Source organism: Rhinolophus ferrumequinum, chromosome 9, assembly GCF_004115265.2.
Source record: "Rhinolophus ferrumequinum isolate MPI-CBG mRhiFer1 chromosome 9, mRhiFer1_v1.p, whole genome shotgun sequence".
NCBI classification, from domain to species: Eukaryota; Metazoa; Chordata; class Mammalia; order Chiroptera; family Rhinolophidae; genus Rhinolophus; species Rhinolophus ferrumequinum.
The window spans coordinates 267,004-286,374 of NC_046292.1; the positions used below are offsets into that span (position 1 = coordinate 267,004).

The following is a 19,371-nucleotide window of genomic DNA, read 5'->3' on the forward strand; positions in this document are numbered from 1 at the left end:
TGCTCACCCACTGGTTGAGGACATGTCCCTCTGGTCTGAGCCCCCTCCAGCAAAGCTTGACCCCCCCCACCCTGGCCACCAGGTACCCTTCTTAGGATCAGTGCCTCCTCGTCCTGGCCACCAGGGGTGACACTTGGTGGAGGTTCTGGGGCTTAGCACCTGGAGGTGGCAGGGTAGGCCCTCTGGAGACCTGATGACCTCACCCTACCCATACCCCCAGGGAACAGAGGGAAGGTTCCCTTCAGGTGGGCAATGAGGCCCCCGTGACTGGCTCTTCACCACTGGGTGCCACGCAGCTGGACACAGACGGAGCCCTATGGTTGGGTGAGTGTGTCGGGGGGAAACTAGGGGAGGGTCTCAGAATCTCTGATGGACAGACCCCACCCCCGGCACTGACAGACTCCAGGTAACTCACCTTGTCATTCAGGTGCTGGTGGGTCACTGTGCCCGCCAGTGACCTGGCCTGCCCATCACTGAGTCACCGCCGGGTGGCCTTCCCTGTATCCTGCAGGAGGCCTGGAGAAACTGCCTGTGGGCCAGGCCCTGCCGAAGGCATATGGCACAGGCTTCGTGGGCTGCCTGCGGGACGTGGTGGTGGGGCGGCGGCCACTGCACCTGCTGGAGGACGCAGTCACCAAGCCCGAGCTTCGGCCCTGTTCTGCCCCGTGAGCCTCGCCACAGCCTGCCGCCCACCCTGCTGTAATTATTTTCTATTTTTGTAAACTTGTTGCTTTTTTGATATGATTTTCTTGCCTGTGTTTTGGCCGGAGGGACTCCTGGCCCGTCGTCCCTCCTGTCCAGGCAGGTGAGCTGCAGAGACCAATTTGGTGCCAAGGGACTCACAAGGGTGACGTGGCAACATGGAGGGCTTGGCACAGATGGCGGCCTCAGGACACACCCCTCCACCCTGGGCCACCATGTCCCAGCCCCTCATGCTGTGCTTCCCTGCGTCCACTTGTGCTGGGCCCTTGTGTTCTCTGGCCTATCAGCAGACCCCACACACACATTACCCATGCTGCACCTGGCGAGGCCCGTGTCCGCACAGCGGGAAGCTAAGCTCTGACTGAGCCGGTGCTTGTCCCGCGTGCTCCGTGAGTGGGCCAGCCTCACCAGGAGTAACCTTAAACCTGGCTGGCCCCTCCTGGGCCCTCTGTGCCAATACTGTGACTAAGTAAAGACGTTACTGTTGGGGCCACTTTGTGGACCCCGCCAAGCTGCGTCCACCAGTCCCAGGGTGCTGGAGAGCAGAGGCCCGGCCCAGGCCTGCTCCGGGAGCTCTGGCCCTCAGCTGGTCCTGCCTGTCCACCCATCCACCTGGACATGGCTGTGTTTCCTTCCTGATGCCTCAGGCCCCGCGAAGAACCCCCTGGGGGAGCGGACCACTGTGTGGTATGGTTGACGTCCATTGCCTGCTTGCCCGGGCAGCCAGCGCCCCCTCTCAAGGACAGATGTCCAGGCCTGACCACCAACCAGAGTTCTTTATGCATGGATTTTTTTTGCTATCGGGGGCAGTGGCATCTTTCCTGTCCTGGCCTGAGAGCAGCTGAGGACGCTGCACAGCAAGCCTTCACTCCACTTCTGATGTGAGGGGTGGTTACCCTTGTCCAAGAATGACCAGGGGCTGGCTGGTTTCTGACCACGGCCAAGGGGTGGGTGCAGGGGTGGCAGAGATGGCTGCGAAGCCAGAAATGCCTTAAACTGCAACATTGTATCTCATGCCAACCCACCCCACCCCCCACCCCACTCGCCCTTGTTCTGGTGGGGTGGCACTCCCAACTCCCACAGCTAAAACTGGGCTGTGAGGCCCAGGGACTGAAGGGAAACCCATGTGTCACATTACTAACTCCAGTCTGTGTGTGTGTCAATCACCGTAAAATAAAGTCTGAACACGTTAAAAGAGGTGCTTGCGTCTGTCCTGCCAGCCCCATCTGGCTGGCTTCTCTCCTGTGGCTTCATATTCAGCCTCATGGTGGCACATGCTACAAGCTCCCTTAGATGGCTCTGGATCGAGGGGGTCCCTGCACTGACGTGAGGGGCTGCTTTTGGCAAAGGACCGCGTGCAGTGAATGTGCACACTTGTACGTGGAGCCAGTGGGGCAGGGCCCATGGAGGTGGCATTCCAGGCGGCCTTTTGGGGGTGGTCTTACAGGCACCCTCCACACTGCCCCTGTGTGCATGTGTATGCGTGTGCATCTGCACACATGTCTGCCCATGTGTGTGTGCCTGTAATCCCAGAATGGGGAGGGGGGCTGTCTGAGGAGAGTGGTCTTGCTGCACAAAGGGCGGGGAGGGCCATGGGGGAACCTGGGTGAGTGGGGGCAAGGGGCCCTTCTCACTGGCCCAGGCTGGGAGACCCTCAGCAGGAAACTGAGGGGTTGGCCTATGCAACAGCTGTGAGCCTCTAACCAGGAGCAGGAAAGAAGGGAACTCCTGACTTATTAAAGATATCTGTGTTCTTTTTTTATTTTGTGTCAGTAGGAAAAAAAATGAAAATAAGTGAAAACTCCCATAAGCTCAGCATCTAGGTGTCCCATTAGCCAGCACAGGCATTCACGTTCTCATCCCTTATGCATTAACGTGCTGGTCAAGAGGAAAATGTGGATGTGGCCAGGCAGCTGTCACATGCTGGGAGTCAGGGAGGAGAGAGGCCCCAAACCCCCAGGTGCTGGGGGGTGGTGAGCAGGGGACAGTGGGCACAGGGAATGGGGCAGGACTAGCCTGGAACTCCAGGAAAAGTCTGGGAAAAGTTGACACTCCAATGCAGACCTGAAGTGTGAGCAAGTTGGAGGGGGACACTAGCTGAAGGAAAGGAAGCTGGCGGCCCGCGTGCAGGATGGAGGGGCCATCGGTCAGGGTGGTGGGAGCCCACAGATCCCGCGGGGCCTGGCAGACCTGGGAAGAGTCTTTGGGGCTGTTTGAAGAGCTGCAGGAAGCGCCTGGAGGAGTTGGAGCACAAGTGGAGTCGTCAAGACTTCATCAGAAGGGTACCTGCTGTGTGGGACAGAGTGCTGGGGCCCAAGAGCAAATGGAGAGAAGGGAGGGGTTTGGGGTTGAATGGATAGGCCTGTGCTGGGTTGGACTCAGGATGGGGGAGACACTGTTGGACATGAGGTGCTGGACCACTGTGATGCATCTGGAGGGGCTGGACTTGGGGCCTTGTCCTCCAGGGTGCTCCCCCACAGGGCTGAGAGGGAGCCAGTGCTTCCAGAAGGAGGAGGGGCTCTCAGTGCAGGACCCTCAGGTGGCCAGACTGTCAGCAGCTGTGGGTGGGGATTTGGGATCAGGAGATGGAAGCAGTAAAGGGCACCACTCCTGAAAATGTGGTGGAGAGGGGCTGGGCAGGAGAGGCCCCAACTTTCCTATGTCCTGATGGGGGGATCTAAAGGTTGAGAGCCCAGGTGAGGACCCCCCAGGGACAGGCTCAGGAAAGGCGGTTCGGTCACTAGTGCTAAGTTATGGGGGCAGAGGTGGCCGCAGGCCGACTGACCGGCAGCTGGTGTGGGGGCAGCTGTAGCATGAGCAGACTCCCTGAGGTTTGGGGGGTGTGAGCATCACTTAGACGGTGAGGAGACCAGCGGCCGACAGGGAGGGTGGCGGCCGCTGGGAGGGCTGAGACCGAAGGCCTGGTTATCACGTAGGATTCTCCCACCTGCAGCCTTCTGGGGTCTCCCGGGGCACCCTCCGCCCCGCTTTTCTAGGCGGTGCCCGCGAAGGCCTGGAGGCTTCTGGAAGGAAGCACCCGGGAGAGCAGAACCCGGCCGGCCGATCCGTTTTTGATAATTCGGACGCGGCCAGGGGGCTGGGGGCCGTACCGCACCTTCGCCCTCCGAGACCGGACACGCGTGTGAACCCCTCGGTCTGAAGCTCGGCGCCCTCGAAAACCGGCTTTCATCTCAACTTCTCCAGCGACACAGCGAGACGTGTGCGCGCGGCGCCTTTAAGGAAGCCCGGGGTGGGACCTCTGAGTGGGCGTGGTCGCTGGGCGGGGCTTTTAAAGTGGGCGTGGTTTCCTCGGAGCGGCCCGAGGGCGCGGCCGCCTGGACCCCGCGGAGCGCTGGGTGAGGAGCAGACATGACCTCGCGCAGGTGAGCCTGGGCTGCCCGGTGACCCGACTCCGCGACTCCAGGAGATGCACTTGGATCGCAGGCGAGATGAGACCCTGGGACGTCTTGCACTCCCAGCCCGGTCACCCCCAGGCCTGACATCCTGACACCAACCCCCCCGCCACAGCCAGGGCCAGATGCCTGGGTCCAGCCCGAGGACAGCCTCACTAAGGCGGGTGGAAAGGACTCTCTCCCATTGGGGGCTGGGCCTGGGTGGAGGTCAGAGGTGCTCTGACCCTAGGGTACGGAATGTGCCCTGAAGGTGGTGGGTGGCAGTGTTTGGACCCTAGAGTAGGCAGCAGGTGTCAGGACAGTGGCAGACCCTCCCTGTGTCCCCCCTCTGGATCCCTTGCCCTGCTCCAGGCTCCCTTTTGGCCACCAGAGATGTGTTCCCCTTGGCGGGGCACCTCTCCTTTCCCTAGGCCAGAAACTGAGGGCAGAAGCAGTAGGAAGTCCCAGAGGGTCTAGCCTCCCTCTCGACTTGGTCCCTTGACCATGCCTACTTGCAAGGACCAGCCCTTCCTCAACAGGCTACCTCCCCTCTTAGGGGCCAGGTTTAGGGGCCAGGCTCCCTGGCAGTAAGGAGTGTGAGAGCCAAACATGTCCCAGGTCTCCGGCTTCCTGCCTCCATGGAGAGTGTGACAGGAACTGGGCACTTCCTGCCCTTTCTGCCGAATCCCTGCTCCCTGGGTGTGCGTGCGCGCACACACACACACACACACACACACGTGTGAGCTCAGATTCGAGAATGCATGTGCATGTCAGTGGGGAGCCACACAGGTATGAGACACATGTCACTGCTTCCTGGCACATCCAGAATACCCTCTTCTGGGGCTTGGTGAGGCCAGAGGTCACAGGAGTGGTCACCCTAGACCCTGAGTGAGCCCCTAGATCTATGAGGGGCTGGGCAAGGTCTGACGTACAGGGCCCACAGGGCTTCTGTCTGCCTGAGCAAGGTCCCCAGCCCAAGGCAGAGGCTCTTGCCTCCCCCACCTCCCACCAGCAGCGCCTCAGCAGTGAGGGTCCCAGGCCCCCTGCAAGGGGTGTTGTAAGGAGGCTGCCCGGCACACTGGCCTCGGCAGGGTCATGGGCCCTCTTGGGCTCAGGAATAGTGGGTGTGAGTTGGATCTCTAAGCACTCGTCAGCCCTAAAGCCCCGGGGTTCCAAGGTTTAACATCCAGCTGGAACGCAAGGAGGAGAGGGTTCTGGGGTGCGGTGGGAGTGACCCCTCGGGCTTCAGTCAGCCTCACTCTTATTTGTCCCCGGGCAAGTTTTGGTGCTTGGGGAAAACCATGTCCATGTCATGTGTGTGTGACCCTGGGACAGCCTGGGAAAGCCCCGGGTGGGGCTCTGCCCACCGTCGCCAACCCCTCCCTGCCCTACCCTCTGATGACCATCTGGACTGTCACTCCTCCAGCCCCTGGGCCCCTGCCCACACCTCTATCAGGCCTGGGCAGGCTGGACCAAATCACAAGTAAAGCCCATCCCCCGCGCCTGCCCCCACCCCATGTCCCTTTCCCATGGCCCTGTGGTTTGTGGGTCAACGGGCACCGCCAGCCATCGGCACCACTCAGCCCAGGGCTCCCAGCTCTGTGGTTTGATGTGTTGATAATGGTGTCTGGGAGAGGGCTGGGCCCTGTGGGGTGTAGCTGCTGAGCCCCTCCTCAGGCAGCTTTTCAGTCCAGGGGTTGGACAGAAAAAGCACGTGTTTGGTTAACTTGGTTCCGTATAGATAGGACGGAACTTGGTTGATGGAAATTCCTCTGGGAAGCGGTGGTGGTGGTGGTGGGGTGCCTGCTGGAGCCTGGGGGCCTGGAGCAGGGAGATGGGGCAGGGCACTGCCTGTGCTCTGTGGACCTCAGCCTTGGAATTCCAACCCAGGACCCCTCTCCACTGCCCGTGTGCCGCCCACCATCACAAAAGTGTCTGTCCTGCAGGCGTGTCCAGCCCCTGTATCATGGATAGGCGTGTTGACAGGCCATTCATGTGTCTCCCAGGGTCCCAGGGTTGGAGCTGTGCCATCTACAGATGGGACACCAAAGTCCTGCAGGGAGCTGGACCAGTCTATGGCCAGTCTGGGTTCAGGCTGATCTCTTAGGTGACCGTGCTGTCCTGGGATCCTGGGCACAGACTGGGCTCAGCTGGGCCTTGAGCGGCCCAGGCTATTAGACTTTCTGGGGGCTCAATTTGCCCGGCCCAACCCCCTGCCCCGCTCCCTGGGCCTGCCTGGCCCCGTCACCACGTGGTGAGTCACTGACCCAAACAAAGCAGGAAGCCCTTCAGCACAGAGGTGACCCTGGGCTCTGGCAAAGTGGGGCTGTAGGCATTGGAGACGGCTTCCTACTTCTTCCCCCCATCAGCCAGGGGCAGCAGGCTGTGCCTCCAGGCCGGGTGGGGGGACGTGAGGCCCTGCCTGGGCCTGGGACAGTGGGAGGGCGCTGGTGGGAGCTGTTGCAACCTCTCAGGACGCCCCACCCCGGGAGATTTCCACCTGATAGACCCAGTGGCAGCGTGTGGGGAGGAAAGGGTGATGGAAAGTATGATTGAGAGCCCTTGGAAGGACAAACAAGGTGCCGTTCTCCCCTCTCTGTGGCTTTGACGCTGGGCCTCCACCCTGAACCCCTACCCCCGCACTCTGGGCATTGCCCATCTTGGACTTGAGTCTGAGGCTGCTGGGCCGGGGGAGGGGGCATGTGGGCACAGGATGTGGTTCTGCAGAGTGGGCGGCTGGGGGGGGTCAGAAGCTTGCTGCTGGGTTCCAGTCCCCTCTGCAGCGTGTTAGTGCCAGTCCTGGGATGGCACGAGGCCATCGCCCTTTTCCTGGTGGCCTTGCCTGCTCTCTTGTGACTGGCCCTGCAGGTCACCAGGAAGCTTCCCCGGCAGCCTCACCTGCTGTACCACTGGACCAAAATTGCCTCCAGGCCTGGCTCCCCCGTTTGAACCAGAGTGGGAGGGAGCTCGGGACAACAGGCCCAAAGCTCAGGAAGTGCCTGACTGGCGGTCTTCCCTCCCCTCAGGGAGTACTGCTTGTGCTGGGTGGCCCTGGCCAAGTCACCTGAGCTTCCGGGCCTCTCTGCAGCAAAATGTGGACCCCGGAGATCCATCGAGGTCAGAGCAGAGCCTGTCCCCATGGGCGTTTATGTTTAGTGGTGAAGACACAGGGTGACAAATAAACACAAAAGCACGTATGTGCCTGTCTGCTGTTGACAAGTGCCACATATAGAAGGTAGGGGCAAGGGTGGAGCTGGACTGCTGGCTGGGGAGGGCCTCTCAGGAAATGTGAGCCGTGCCCCATGGGGGCGGGTGGAGATGGCCAAACAAGGTCAGTGAACAGACATGGAGAACGAGGGTTCCCAGTGCGAGCCCACTGGGTATGGGAGCGCTGGACGGGACTTAGTTCTCCCGTGAGGGCCACTGGCCAACTTGAAGTGCCTTGAGGTGCACTTTCTGAGAAGCCCTCTGCTCTTGGCTGTAGGGTCAAGGATAAGGACAGGCCTGGAATCAACAGTGTAGGCGAGAGCTGATGGGCGCTGGCCCAGGGCAGTGGAGGAGTGGTCAGCCCTGAGCGTTACTTGGGAGTCAGCCGACAGGGCACTGATGGACAGGGTGGTGGTGTTGGGAGAGAGCCGGGGGTTGCCCCCTGAGAGAGGCTGTGTGGTGGCCCCCTTCTCTGAGTGGGGAGGACCAAGGTTGGGGGCTTTGGGCTGTTATCAGGAGCTTAGAATTTTGCAACTTGCAATTTTGTTAGGATAGAGATGCTGTTAACCTTTCCAAATGTATACTGAGAAGAGTGGGGTCTGTGAGTTTGAAGCTCGGAGCCCAAGCGGGGCTGGACATGTAGGTGGGTGTAGGGCAGAGGTGGGGGGCTCCAATATCCAGGGGTCAGAAAGAGGAGGCAGAGGCCCCAGCTAAAGACCCCGGCCACATGGGGCAGAAGACGAGGGAGTATGGGGAACTCGGAGGATGTGTTTCTAGGAGGTGTGGTCCACTGTATCAGATACTGTGAGGACCGAGCTCAGCACAAGGCCCTGAGCTGAGGTCTCAGTGGGGCTGGAAGGCGAGGGCTTAGGTCTGGGGGCACTTGGGCTAGGACGGCAGTGTGAACCCACGCAGGCCAGAACTTCCTGTGTTGCTGATGTTTGTGTTCTTCACTGTCACCCTGGCTGTCAGCAGGGAAATGTGGCCTGTGTGACGGAGGAACTGGAATCTGGTTGAATTTTAAGTCATTTGTGTTCATATCCCACATGCTGGACAGTACAGACCAAGAACACGGTGGTCCCGTGGAGGGGTCAGGGAGCTGACAGCAGGGCACAGGGGGCCTTTGGGAAGAGGAGGAACCAACAGCAGGAGGGCCCGCAGGGAGCAGGGTCCGGCGGCTTTGAAACAAGAGATGTGAGCTGACCCCATTCTAGAAAGATCTCTGTGGGGGCAGCATTGTCCTTTTCTGGCTCCCATCTCGCGGGTCACTGTGGGGGCAGGCCAGGGTCCAGCCAGGGCACAGCAGCCCTGCCCAACGTGCCCAGGTCGTGACTGGGGGTGCCGCCTTAGGGGCCTCGGTGTAGGGGTTGCAAGGAAGCATTGTTGAAGTTGGGTGTCCAGATGCAGGTCCCTGGGAGCACCCTCCCCCACACCGTGTGTCATCTGTGCAGTGAACAGGGGACACCTCCGAACCAGATGGCATGGTAGACCAGGTTCATGTTACAGTGTTACTGCTGGGGGATTACCAGGGGGCAGAGCGAAGGGGCCATTCCTTCATCTGTTCTCTCCCTCGTCCCTCGTCCAGCCATTCCCGCTTCTCCTTCCTGGCACTCTGGGACTACCACACAAGGACAAATCAGTCCTGGGCCCAGAAGTCCCTGCCCTAACGGGAGGGGGGACACACTGGGACAAAAGCCACTGGGGTAAAGAAAACAGCAGTTGTGATCTCAGACGTGGACTCATGTGTGGCCTTGCAAAGGGCCCTTGCTGGCTGTCCCTGTGGGAACTGGGGGCTGTGCCCCATCTCTTGGGGGAGACCTGGAAGCAGTCGCAGGGAATCAGGGCTGGGGCAGGACGGGGAGGCTCCTCTTAGCCTGGAGCCCCCTCTCCAGCCCCTCACCAACACCTGCCCCATGTCAGTAGCTCCCACTGGTCCAGCCACGCTGGCTCTGCCTCTAAGGTGCAGCCATCCATCCACCCACCTGCCTATGTCCCGGCCCACCAGGCAGCTGTGCACATTCATGTGTTAGTCCCCAGGCGGTGTTTTCGGCCCTGAGACAGAGCACTGCACAGCACTGCCCATCTGTGTCTCGGGGACCCACGGCCCTCACAACCTGCGGTCACTGCCCAGGGGAGGTGTGAGCTGGGGGCAGCCCACATAGGCGCCGAGGGCAGGTGCCACGTAAATGGTGCCGGAGGCTGGGTGTGGGGCAGGATTGGGGGGTTGTACCCTGTGCCCAGCGTCTCCCGGCTCCCTGGCGTCACAAACTGGCTATCCTCATTCCAGGTGGTTTCACCCCAACATCAGCGGGGTTCAGGCGGAGCAGCTGCTCTTGTCCAGAGGCCGGCATGGGACCTTCCTGGCGAGACCCAGCACGAGCTGCCCAGGGGGCTTCACACTGTCTGTCAGGTGGGTGGGAGCGAGCCTGTGGCCCCAGGAGTCTTCAGGTCTGAATGCCCACAGCTGGGGGCACAGGTGGGGATGAGGGTCCCCAGTCCTCCCGAGAAGTGGTAGGCAGCATCCTGGGTAGTGAGCTGAGGTCTCAGTGGGGCCCGCTAGGGGCTGGACACCGAGAGCTCTGGGGGGACTGGGGAGCCTGGCCAGGCAACCTCTGGGCAGGAGGGAAGCATTTCTAAGACTCTCAGGGAGGTGGGTCCTCTTGGGGGGCTTTTGGGGGGGTGGGCAGGGGGCTGCAAGGGCTGTGATTGCATTCCCATCTTCAGGTCTGGCTGGAGCCCCTGTGTGGGGAGGAGGGGTGGGGAGTGGACAGCCAGACCCATGTCCACCCTGGATGGGGAAAGGTCAGTCTGTGAGAGAGTGGTGGTCTGGGGAAGGGGGATTCCAAAAGGGCTCTAGATCTTTCCAGGTTCTTTGCTGAACCTGAGGCATCAGGCGGGACTGAGGTTAGCCCTCAGGCTGGACTTCCCTCACCTTGGAGAACCGTGTTCTTCCCTGGGGCTCCTCAGGCCACGCTGTGGGGCCTGGGAGAAGCTGTCTTGGGGACCTGTCTGTCCCCAGTCATCTAGAGCCCGGGCCGGTGGTCTGGGGTGAGGCAGAGCCTGTCGTGGAGGGCTGCCTGCACACTGGCTGAACTGGGGCCTGGCCTTGGCCTGGGCTGTGCCATGCAGAGGCCAGTACCTGGGGCAGCAGAAGCCCAGACGGTCTGGAGGCTGAGGGTGGTGACAGTGGGAGCGGCCTCCCAACAGCGGCTGGCGCACCCGCCCTTTCAGGCGCCAAGACGAGGTGACCCACATCAAGATCCAGAACACAGGAGACTATTACGATCTGTATGGCGGGGAGAAGTTCGCGACGCTGGCGGAGCTGGTGCAGCACTACACCGGCCAGCGGGGGGCGCTTCTCCGGGAGCGCAGCGGGGCCCCGGTCGAGCTTCGGCACCCGCTGGGCTGCCAGGACCCCACGTCCGAGCGGTGAGCGGCCGGAGTCTGTGCAGTATCCGAGGGGGCTTCTGGGTGTCCTGCACATAGCCTCCCCTGGGATCTGGGGCATCATTTCCTCTAGGCCCCAGGCACCCGATGCAGGCGTTTGTGTGTGGCAGTAGTCCTGCAGCCAGCCTACCCCTGCCCTCCTGGCTGGTGATGTGGGGTGAGCGGGTTCTTCCAGCCTCGGTTTTCCCAACTGCACTGCTGAGGCCTGAGGGAGCTGCACCCGCCAGGGTAGGGGATGGGGCGGCTCTGGGGAAGTGGCCCTTCCCCTCCTCGCTGAGGACCAGGCTGCCACCTGGTGGCCAATCTGGGCCCTGCAGAGCCCTCCTGTCCTGCCTCCTGCCCGCTCTTGGGGAGGTGAGGGTCAGGGAGGTGGTCGGGGAAAACTGTGACCGGCTTGGATGGGCTGCTGCCTGCGCCCCTGAGGTCTGTGTGGGTCTGTCTGGGAGCCTTCCGGCTGTATCTGGGCCTGTGCCCCCTCACCTGGCCAGGCTGTGACCCCCCAGTCTCACCTGTGCTCCCACTCCCTGCCCCGGGTCAGGTGGTACCATGGGCACCTGTCTGGCAAGGAGGCTGAGAAGCTGCTGTTGGAAAAGGGGCGTCCGGGCAGCTTCCTGGTGCGGGAGAGTCAGAGCAAGCCTGGGGACTTCGTGCTGTCGGTGCTCGCAAAGCAGCCGGACAAGGAGGACCAGAGACCACCGGTCACCCACATTATGATCCGCTTCCAGGTGGGAAGCAAGGCCAGGATGGGGGTGGGGCTCAGGGGAGGCAGCAGCGGCCAGACCCCCTCATTGTCGTCCCACAGCCAGACGGGAAGTACGACGTGGGAGGCGGGGAGCGCTTCGACTCCCTCAGCGACCTGGTTGAGCGCTACAAGAAGAACCCCATGGTGGAGAAGTCGGGAGCCGTCGTGCCCCTCAAGCAGGTATGCACCCTGACCTTGGGAGCCAGAGTGGGTTGCTCCCAACCCAGGGAAAAGGGCGCCGAGGGACCCTGCCCAGTTTGGACACGGGCCTCTCCCTGCCAGCCCCTCAAGGCCACGAGGATCACTGCTGCAAGCATGGAGAGCCGCGTGCGGGAGCTCAACAGGCCCACGGATGTCGGCGAGAAGGCCAAGCAGGGCTTCTGGGAGGAGTTCGAGGTGCCAAACTTCGTCCTCTGGCCGGGGGAGGGCCGGCAGAAGGGCGCGGGCGGGGAGGTGGGATGGGTGTTAGGGGCTCTGGGGGAGCGTCGGACCTCTGCTGAAGCTTCCTTCGCCTTGCCAGATGCTGCAGCAGCAGGAATGCCGGCTCCTGTACCCCCGGAAGGAGGGACAGCGGCTGGAGAACAAGCCCAAGAATCGTTACAAGAATATCCTTCCCTGTGAGAGGGCTGGGCCGCGGGTGGGGGCGGGGCCGCTTCCAACCGCGGGTCATCTGCCAGAGCGGTCCTCTGGAAACCTGAGCGGCATCTTCCCTTCCCAGTTGATACAACCCGTGTTGTCCTTCGTGGTGTGGACGACAACCTACCTGGAGCCGACTACATCAACGCCAACTACATCAGGGTGGGTGTGCCTGAGGCAGGTGTGAGTGGCCAGCTGCAGGTGTGGCCCAGTGTGCATCAGACAGGACACCTAGATCCATGTCTGGCCACATGCCAGTCTCCTGTCCCATTATGAGCCTGGAGCTCCTGCTGGCAGGCCTAGCAAGAGGCAGGGCCCCCAGGCTTCAGTTATTTGGGGGAAGGGGTGTGGCAGTCCCCAAGGGGTCCTCAGAGGGGGCTGGACTAAACATTGGTCCTAAGCTCCTCCCCTAGCCTCTGGTGGGAGGGACTTTGTGTGTGAACCACCCAGGGCTACTCTGCATATTATCATTTGCATAGACTTGCACTTGTTCTCTGGCACTTTAAATCCTGGAAACAGTAGGCAGCTGACCACCACCCCCTTTCAGAGTGACCCAGAGGAAAAGCCAGGCCATGGACTTGGCAAGGTATACATCGCCACCCAGGGCTGTCTGCCAACAACAGTGTCTGCCTTCTGGACGATGGTGCACCAGGAGAACACACGTGTCATCGTCATGACCACCAGGGAAGTGGAGAGAGGCCGGGTAGGAGCTCAGGCTCGTCCCCATGTGCTCATCTGGACTTGTGCTGGTGGCTGGCCTCGCCTTGTGTCTTCAGTCTTCGGGAAGCTCAGGGGAGTGGGGAGGGCCCTGGAGAGCCCCTGCGTGCATGCGTGTATGCGTGTGTCCCTGCAGGGCACAGGGGCAAGGGTGCTGCTGGTGGTCTTGCAGCAATGTTGATGCAATGCACTCCCTCCCAGAACAAGTGTTTCCGATACTGGCCAGAGCTGCATGGCAGCCAAGAGTACGGCTGTGTGCACGTGTGCAACGTGGCTGAATACCAGTCCCAGGGCTACTGGGTGCGGGAGCTGCAGGTGTGGCGGCCAGACCAGGTGAGCCTTGAGGGCAACGGGACGTGCGAGGCCAGAGTCAAAGTGGTCAGGGAGTCCCCAGGTCTGCGCCGGGGACTTGTGCAGGGAGGAGGGCTTGTGCAGGGAGAACCCACTACCTGGCTCCACCCAACCCCACTGCCCTTGTTGGCTTCTGGGTGCCTCAGCCCAGTGGGCACAGTGTTGGCCTGGGCCTGTTGAGCAGTGTTCACAGGCAGGCCACATTCTCAACACCAGGCCCCCGGTGCCAGTCGAGGGACTCGGTGACCTCACACCCACATTGGCCTCGCCCTCCACAGTCTCCTCCTGGCCCATCTCAGCAACTTCAGTCTCCTGTGTATGCCAGTGGTGCCTACTTCTGTCGCAGGCACAGATCCCTCCAGCAGTCCCCTCTGTCTAACAGACCTCTCGCGTTTGGCCCTTCCTAAATAAAACTCACTGCCCCCAAAACCTGCTCCTTCTTCCCTTCCCCAGCACTTGAGCCAGCTGGGGCCATCTGTGAGGCCCCCCACGCCCTCAATCCCCTATTTTCCTCCCGCGCTGCCCGGCTCAGCCTCGGCTCAGCTGGTTACTCCTCCTGGCCGTGGTGTGCCTCTTCCTGGTTCATTTCCTGCGCCCCTCCCACCTCTGGGGTCACAGTAGTTCCCGCCTTCTCTGACCCTGCGGCCCGGCCCCACCTGGGAACTGCCCAGACTTGCCGGGGTTGCGCTCACGAACTCGCCCTGCCCAGGAGGAGCCGCCACGCACAGTGAAGCATTACCAATACTTCAGCTGGCCCGACCATGGCGTCCCCGCCGAGCCCGCCGGAGTCCTCGGCTTCCTAGAGGAGGTGAACCAGGCACAGAGAAGCACGCCGGGAGCCGGTCCCATGGTGGTGCACTGCAGGTGCGACCGGGGGCGGGGGCGTGGCCACGCGGCGTAGGTGCTACCCGGGGCGGGGCCACGGCTTCGTCCGGTGAACTCGCCACAGGCATCCTGGTCGGTCCTCACAGCGCCGGCATCGGACGCACTGGCACCATCATCGTGATTGACATCTTGGTGGACCTCATCCGCAGGCAGGGTGAGCCGCCCCTCTTATCTACCCCCGTCCCTCCCATCTAGCCACGTCCCACTCTCCCGAGCCCGCCCTGAGCGCACTCATCCCCAGGGCTGGACTGCGACATCGACGTTCCCAAGACGATTCAGCTGGTGCGACGGCAGCGCTCGGGGATGGTGCAGACCGAGGCGCAGTACAAGTTCGTGTACCTGGCGCTGCAGCAGTACATCCAGGGAGAGCAGCTGCGCCTGCGCCAGCAGGTGGGGGCGGGGGCGGGGGCGGGCCGGGGCGGGGCCTGCTCGGGGTTCACCATGGTGACCGGCGTCCCCAACCCCAGCGCGAGCCGTCGGAGGAGCGCGACTATCAGAACGTGGGCGCGGTGCCTGCCGACCTTGGCCACGGCCCTGGACCCGCGCCGTCCCGAGCGCCCGCAGCGTGAGTCAGGGTGTCGTGGAGCAGAACCAGGCTGGGGTCCCGGGGTGGGGGCGGGCGGTGTCCCCTCCCGGAGCTGGGAGGCCGCGGGGGCGTGGCCGGGACGTGGGTGCGGGAAGAGACGAAACTCCTTCTCTACCTGCAGGACCCCAGAGACCTCCGGCGGCATGTACGAGAATTTGCTGAGCCTCGGGAGGTGAGAGGCCCCGCGTGCCCGCGCCCTGGGTGCGGCTGGAGCCGCGGAGGAGGTCCTGAGCCCAGGAAAGCCGGCCTTCGCGTTCTTCAACAGATTGCGCTTAGGATAGTGGAGACTGTGGCTTGTCCAGGAGCGCTGGGGGAAGAGGTCCGGGAGTCTGCCCCTCAGACCCACCCACCAGGCCTGGACACCCAGAAATGGGGAGAGGCAGTTGGTTGTGCCAACTGGTGACTCTTTCCCTTCAGGGGCTCCCAGGTGAGGGTGGAGGGGGCAGGCCTTCAGGCTGTGGCTTGTCTCAATGTGGGAGGCCACCAGTGACCATGTGTGACCCTGTGTGTCACATGTTTGAATGTCGCCCTGTATGTGTGACATGAGTGACCAGCAAGGTCAGGTGGCCAGTCTGTGCTTGATCTGACTAGCCACGTGTTTGTGCCCAGGCTCCTTTGTATCCTCCAGAGCCCTCCTCAGCCCTGCCACAGTGGTGTGGTCTGGGATGTGGCCCGAGCATTGGCTTAGTCCCTGGCCATGACATTGTGGTCCAAGCTGTGACATTGCGGTCACAGGTGGATACATGCATGCTTGTTGAATGAGGGAATGCTGTGAGATGCTCATGTGACTGCACGTGCAACCTCATGTGCCTGGCCCTGCCCATGATGAGGGCGAGGCTCGTGTGTGCATGAATGGTGTGTGACGGGTGCGATGTCACTGTCATGAGGTCCACTGTCACACGCATCCTCCCATCCCCAATGATATTGTGGCTTTGTCGTGTCCTCAGTAAAATGCCGTTCCCAGTTCTGTGTCTTTGTTGGGGCCTGGGGAAAGGGTATGTTTGGGTCCCCACAACTGAGCCCAGCGTCTCCAGGGTCTCCCCACCCTAGCCAGAGACCCAGCTGGTTGGAGCAGGAAGTCCTGGGCTTTGGGGTGGGGTGAGGGGTGAGGAGGCTGAGACTAGTACGAGCCAGAACCAGCCTGGCCTCTCTTGGCCATGCCAACCTGGTGGTACAGGCTACCCGGGGTTGATAGCAGAACCACGTGGGGGTGGCAGTGGGGGCTGGCAGGACTTTGCCGCTTCACCATCCAGGCCCAGAGAGGTCTGCTGGAGGGACCTGAGGTCTGTGGATCTTCAGGACACACTGGTTGTCACCATCTCTGCTGCTGTGCACCCTTAGGCCTCAGTTCCTGGGGGGGCCATGGGGTTCTGCAGCCCTCCAGTCAGAGCTTCCAGCAGGATCCCCGGTGGGGCCTTGGCTTCTTGGGGGTGCGGTCCTGCGTGACCACAGTTGAGCACGGGGAAGGAGGGCTCTGGGCCACCAGGCCAAGGCCTGGCCCAGTCCCGGGTGCTCTGGACCCTCCCCACCTCCCTGGGGGAGCTTCACGGTCCTGTGAGACAGCAAGTCCAGAACGGCTGCAGCCTGTCCACAGCCCAGAGAGGACCTGAGTTGGACTGCCTAGAACCTGGGGCCCACCCACCCTAGGGGCTGCTGGGAGTCTGATCCAGTGGGAGTGTTCTCTGGATTGGGGTAGGGCTAGACAGTGGGCTTCTCTGGAGGGAGGGGCCCAGTGTTGCAGGGAGGCGGGCGCACAGGATGAGGACCCCATACCAAATGTGAATACAAAATAATTTATTTAAAATACACAATTCAGGCAGGTGGGATGGGCACTGGGGGGCTGGGCTCTCTGCCGCTGCATTCTGTCCCCTGGTCAGAGGGCAGGATCAGTACCCCCAGACAACAGAACCAGCCCTGCCTGGGGAAACGTCTGGGGAAGAAGTGGGTGAAATGTGAAAAGACAAGGATGGCGAGTCCATTACTTCTCCTCGAGGGGCCACCCCTGTGAGCGATTCAACTGTGTGTAGGGAGGATGCTCGCCAGGCTGTCTGTCCCAGGCCTCAGTTTCCCCATCTGTATGATGGGAGTTAGGGGGTGGTCTCTGGGGCTCATAGGAGCCTGTGATTCTTGGAGGCTTTGGGGACCCTTTTGTCCACCCCATCAGGACCCAGCCCCATACACTGGGGGGCAGGTGAGCCAAATGTAGCGTTCAAAGATGTTAGGGCCCCTCTGGGATCCGGGGGACTGACTCTCAACAGCTGCTGCACCTGTGACTCCAGCTGCTGGCTGGGGACCTACGTATGGAGCACGGGACAGCCCTAGTTGTCCTCCAGGGGCTGGAGAGAGAAGGTGGTTGTGTAGGTGACGGTGGCCGTGGCGGCGTGGCCAGGGGGCCGGGACCGGGTCAGGCAGTGCAGGCTCCCAGTCTTGAGCGCGCACTGCACCGGCCAGAGCACCAAGCAGAAGACCACCAGCAGCAGGGCCGTGACCAGCGCCATGCGCCTCCAGTCCCCCAAGCGCGCCCAGCAGCGGGCCAGGCGGCTGCGGCGGTGGGCGGGGTCTGGGATGGGAGTGGGTGGGGCGGGCTCGGCGGGTTTGCTCAGGCCCACGTCCACGCACACGAAGCTGGGTGCCGCGAGGCCGGGGGCAGGGGGCGGGGCCCGGCAGCACAGTTTGGTGCCCTCCAGCCACACCGACTCTTCCCGCCGCAGGTGCGCCGGCATCCTGGCTTGCAGCTGCCGGCTGGTGCGCAGCGCGGGGGCTCCGGCGGCAGGCACAGCCGTGGGCTGCCGGCAGAACGGGCAGGGCACAGCCTCACCGCCAGGTCGGCCTGTTGGCTGGGCGGCTGCCAGCCGTGCCAGGCACTCTAAGCAGAACACATGAGTGCAGGACAGCTCCTTGGGCGTCTTGAAGATGTTGTCATAGCCAGAGAAGCAGATGGAGCACTCCAGCGGGGAGGCCACCTTCTCTGAGCCAGGAGTCCGGGGGGACCTGGAGCCACTGGCCGAACCAGGGGACCGGAGGTTGCTGGCCGAGCTGGGAGACCTGGGGCCGCTGGCTGAGCTGGGGGACCTGGGCACCGTGGCTGTGGGGCTGCTCTGGCCAGGGGGCGGCATGGCCGTGTGCCACACCTGCTGGCCTGATGACATGGCTCTGAGCTGTGGGACAAACAGAGACCACCGTGAGTGACCACAGGCTGCCCCTTTCCTGCAAGGTCAGCCTGTGGCTCTCTCCATCCCTCTTTTGCCCAGCATTAGTCCCAAAGAAAAGATCCCGGGAAGCACATTGCCCACCTGTGGGCAGCTCCAGAACGTCCCACCTGTCTCCACTCCAGGTCTTTCTGCTCAAGTAGTAACCCCGCCTCCTCCTGCTGAGGCAGGGGGCGTGTCCTGGGGTGCTCAGGCCTGTTGGGCGTGGGGAGGGAAGTGTCTGAGAAGGGAGGCCGTGTGCACTCCGGTGTCCTGCTGACTGCTTGGTGGACGCCTCTTGCTGGCCCTGCGCTACCTGGCTGTGCCCCCTGGCACAAATAAAGGTGATGATGCCAGTGGCCCACAACAGTTAGTATTTACATCTTGGCTCTGCAAGTCTGGGCCCAGGTCTTGTGACACACACAGCCGGGGTGCAGAAAAGGCAGCTCTGAGGGTAGGATGACTCAGCCAGGTTACCCAGCCAGTGGGCCCTGCACACTCCTAAGAGGTTATGGCTCTGGGCCAGGTGAAGTGGGTTTGAACACGGACCCCAGTGTGGGCGCCTGGTTGGGTTGGCGCACACCCAAATTGCACGCAGCCGTGTAAGGGCAGGTGCCAGGCCTGGCTGGGGGAGGGTTAGCATACTAGGTCTGGGGGCTGGGCTGAGAGCCCGTCAGTCTATGGGAGATGGGGAGGCCTGAGCAGGAGGGGGGATGCTGGCCCGAGGAGGGCCTGGTGCCATTCCTAAGCCCACTGGAGGGGAGCAGGAGGTGAATGGACCCACTGTCCCCTCTGGGCCGAGCACACAGCTTTGTCCACCTCCTGACCCATTTCCACAGGAGCCCTTGTCTCTGTTTCCCTGGCCAGGCTCAGGTGACCTGCCTGCTGACCAGGGCCCTCCCCAGGCCTGCCCCCACCCCTTCACTGGGCCCATTCCAGGTCGCCACCCCAGGAAGCCACATGGTGGACAGAGGAGACCAGGGCCTTTGGGCCATGTGACCCCATGGAGCTCAGGAGGCCCCCAGAGGTGACTGCCAAGCTTGACTTGCTGGTCAGTCCAGGTGAGCCCGTGGGATGACTTGTGGGTGACATGCTGTGAAGGCTTGGGTGTTGCTGCATCACGAGTGACTGCAGTGAGTCACGGTGACATCACGATGATGTCATGAGTGCCACCCCACATCTCGGCATGAGGTGTCACCATGTCCTGATGACAGTGGTGGCCGCAGGCTAAGCGGCAGCCTCAGCATCGTCTGGGGGACTCTGAGCTGCCCACCCCCACCCAGCCGGTTTGCGCCAGGGAACCGGTTTCTTGGCACTGAGGCCTCAGCCTCCTCAGAACCGCCCCACCTGAGCCTATGCAGGTCAGAGGTGAGTGCCGGCGAAGCTGCCTTACCTGGCGGCCAGGGGTCAGTGGTGCTCCAGCATGGTCCTCCTGGCTGGACACGGCCAGGCACCGAGGCTCTGAGCTCTCCTGTTCCAGCAGCCTTCCCTCCTCCTCCTCTGGGCCAGGCCCGGCCT

The 19,371-nt window shown here is 62.3% G+C and overlaps 3 protein-coding genes across 13 annotated transcripts in view; 2 read left to right on the top strand and 1 right to left on the bottom strand.

The window, feature by feature from the left end:
• The window catches only part of AGRN (agrin), a 32,931-nt gene extending 31,044 nt beyond the window's left edge, over positions 1-1,887 (top strand). For 8 of the 9 annotated variants that reach the window (XM_033113826.1, XM_033113818.1, XM_033113820.1 and 5 more), the window contains 2 exons: positions 221-324; positions 512-1,887. In XM_033113826.1, the coding sequence (XP_032969717.1) occupies positions 221-324; positions 512-669 (262 nt within the window). In that variant the 3' untranslated portion in view covers positions 670-1,887. The remainder of the gene's footprint in view (positions 1-220; positions 325-511) is intronic. The other variant, XM_033113819.1, reaches the window with a different exon arrangement.
• Positions 1,888-4,007: 2,120 nt separating this feature from the next.
• On the top strand, positions 4,008-15,628 carry LOC117026506 (tyrosine-protein phosphatase non-receptor type 11). The gene is made up of 15 exons (XM_033113270.1): positions 4,008-4,085; positions 9,589-9,711; positions 10,533-10,730; positions 11,287-11,473; positions 11,551-11,670; positions 11,773-11,886; positions 12,011-12,107; positions 12,209-12,288; positions 12,674-12,829; positions 13,045-13,176; positions 13,904-14,058; positions 14,166-14,233; positions 14,321-14,469; positions 14,547-14,644; positions 14,787-15,628. Exons 1-15 carry the CDS (start codon positions 4,072-4,074, stop codon positions 14,839-14,841), a joined length of 1,746 nt encoding a protein of 581 aa, XP_032969161.1. The 5' UTR covers positions 4,008-4,071; the 3' UTR covers positions 14,842-15,628.
• Positions 15,629-16,489: 861 nt separating this feature from the next.
• On the bottom strand, positions 16,490-19,371 carry RNF223 (ring finger protein 223). Of its 3 annotated transcripts, XM_033114572.1 has the most exons (3): positions 19,247-19,294; positions 17,985-18,069; positions 16,490-17,823 (listed from the first exon to the last, which is right to left on the bottom strand). In XM_033114572.1, exon 3 carries the CDS (start codon positions 17,812-17,814, stop codon positions 16,984-16,986), a length of 831 nt encoding a protein of 276 aa, XP_032970463.1. In that variant the 5' UTR covers positions 17,815-17,823; positions 17,985-18,069; positions 19,247-19,294; the 3' UTR covers positions 16,490-16,983. The 3 variants fall into 3 exon arrangements, with proteins under 3 accessions (XP_032970463.1, XP_032970464.1, XP_032970462.1); XM_033114573.1 differs by lacking the exon at positions 17,985-18,069 and having other exon boundaries at positions 19,247-19,371; XM_033114571.1 differs by lacking the exon at positions 19,247-19,294 and having other exon boundaries at positions 17,959-18,072.

Excerpts from the sequence above, each read along its gene's own strand:
- LOC117026506 (XM_033113270.1), top strand. Across the intron at positions 12,289-12,673 it reads TCAACGCCAACTACATCAGG|AGTGACCCAGAGGAAAAGCC; the intron begins GTGGGTGTGCCT and ends ACCCCCTTTCAG. Across the intron at positions 13,177-13,903 it reads AGGTGTGGCGGCCAGACCAG|GAGGAGCCGCCACGCACAGT; the intron begins GTGAGCCTTGAG and ends CGCCCTGCCCAG.
- RNF223 (XM_033114573.1), bottom strand. The coding sequence starts at position 17,814 with ATGTCATCAGGCCAGCAGGTGTGGCACACGGCCATGCCGCCCCCTGGC.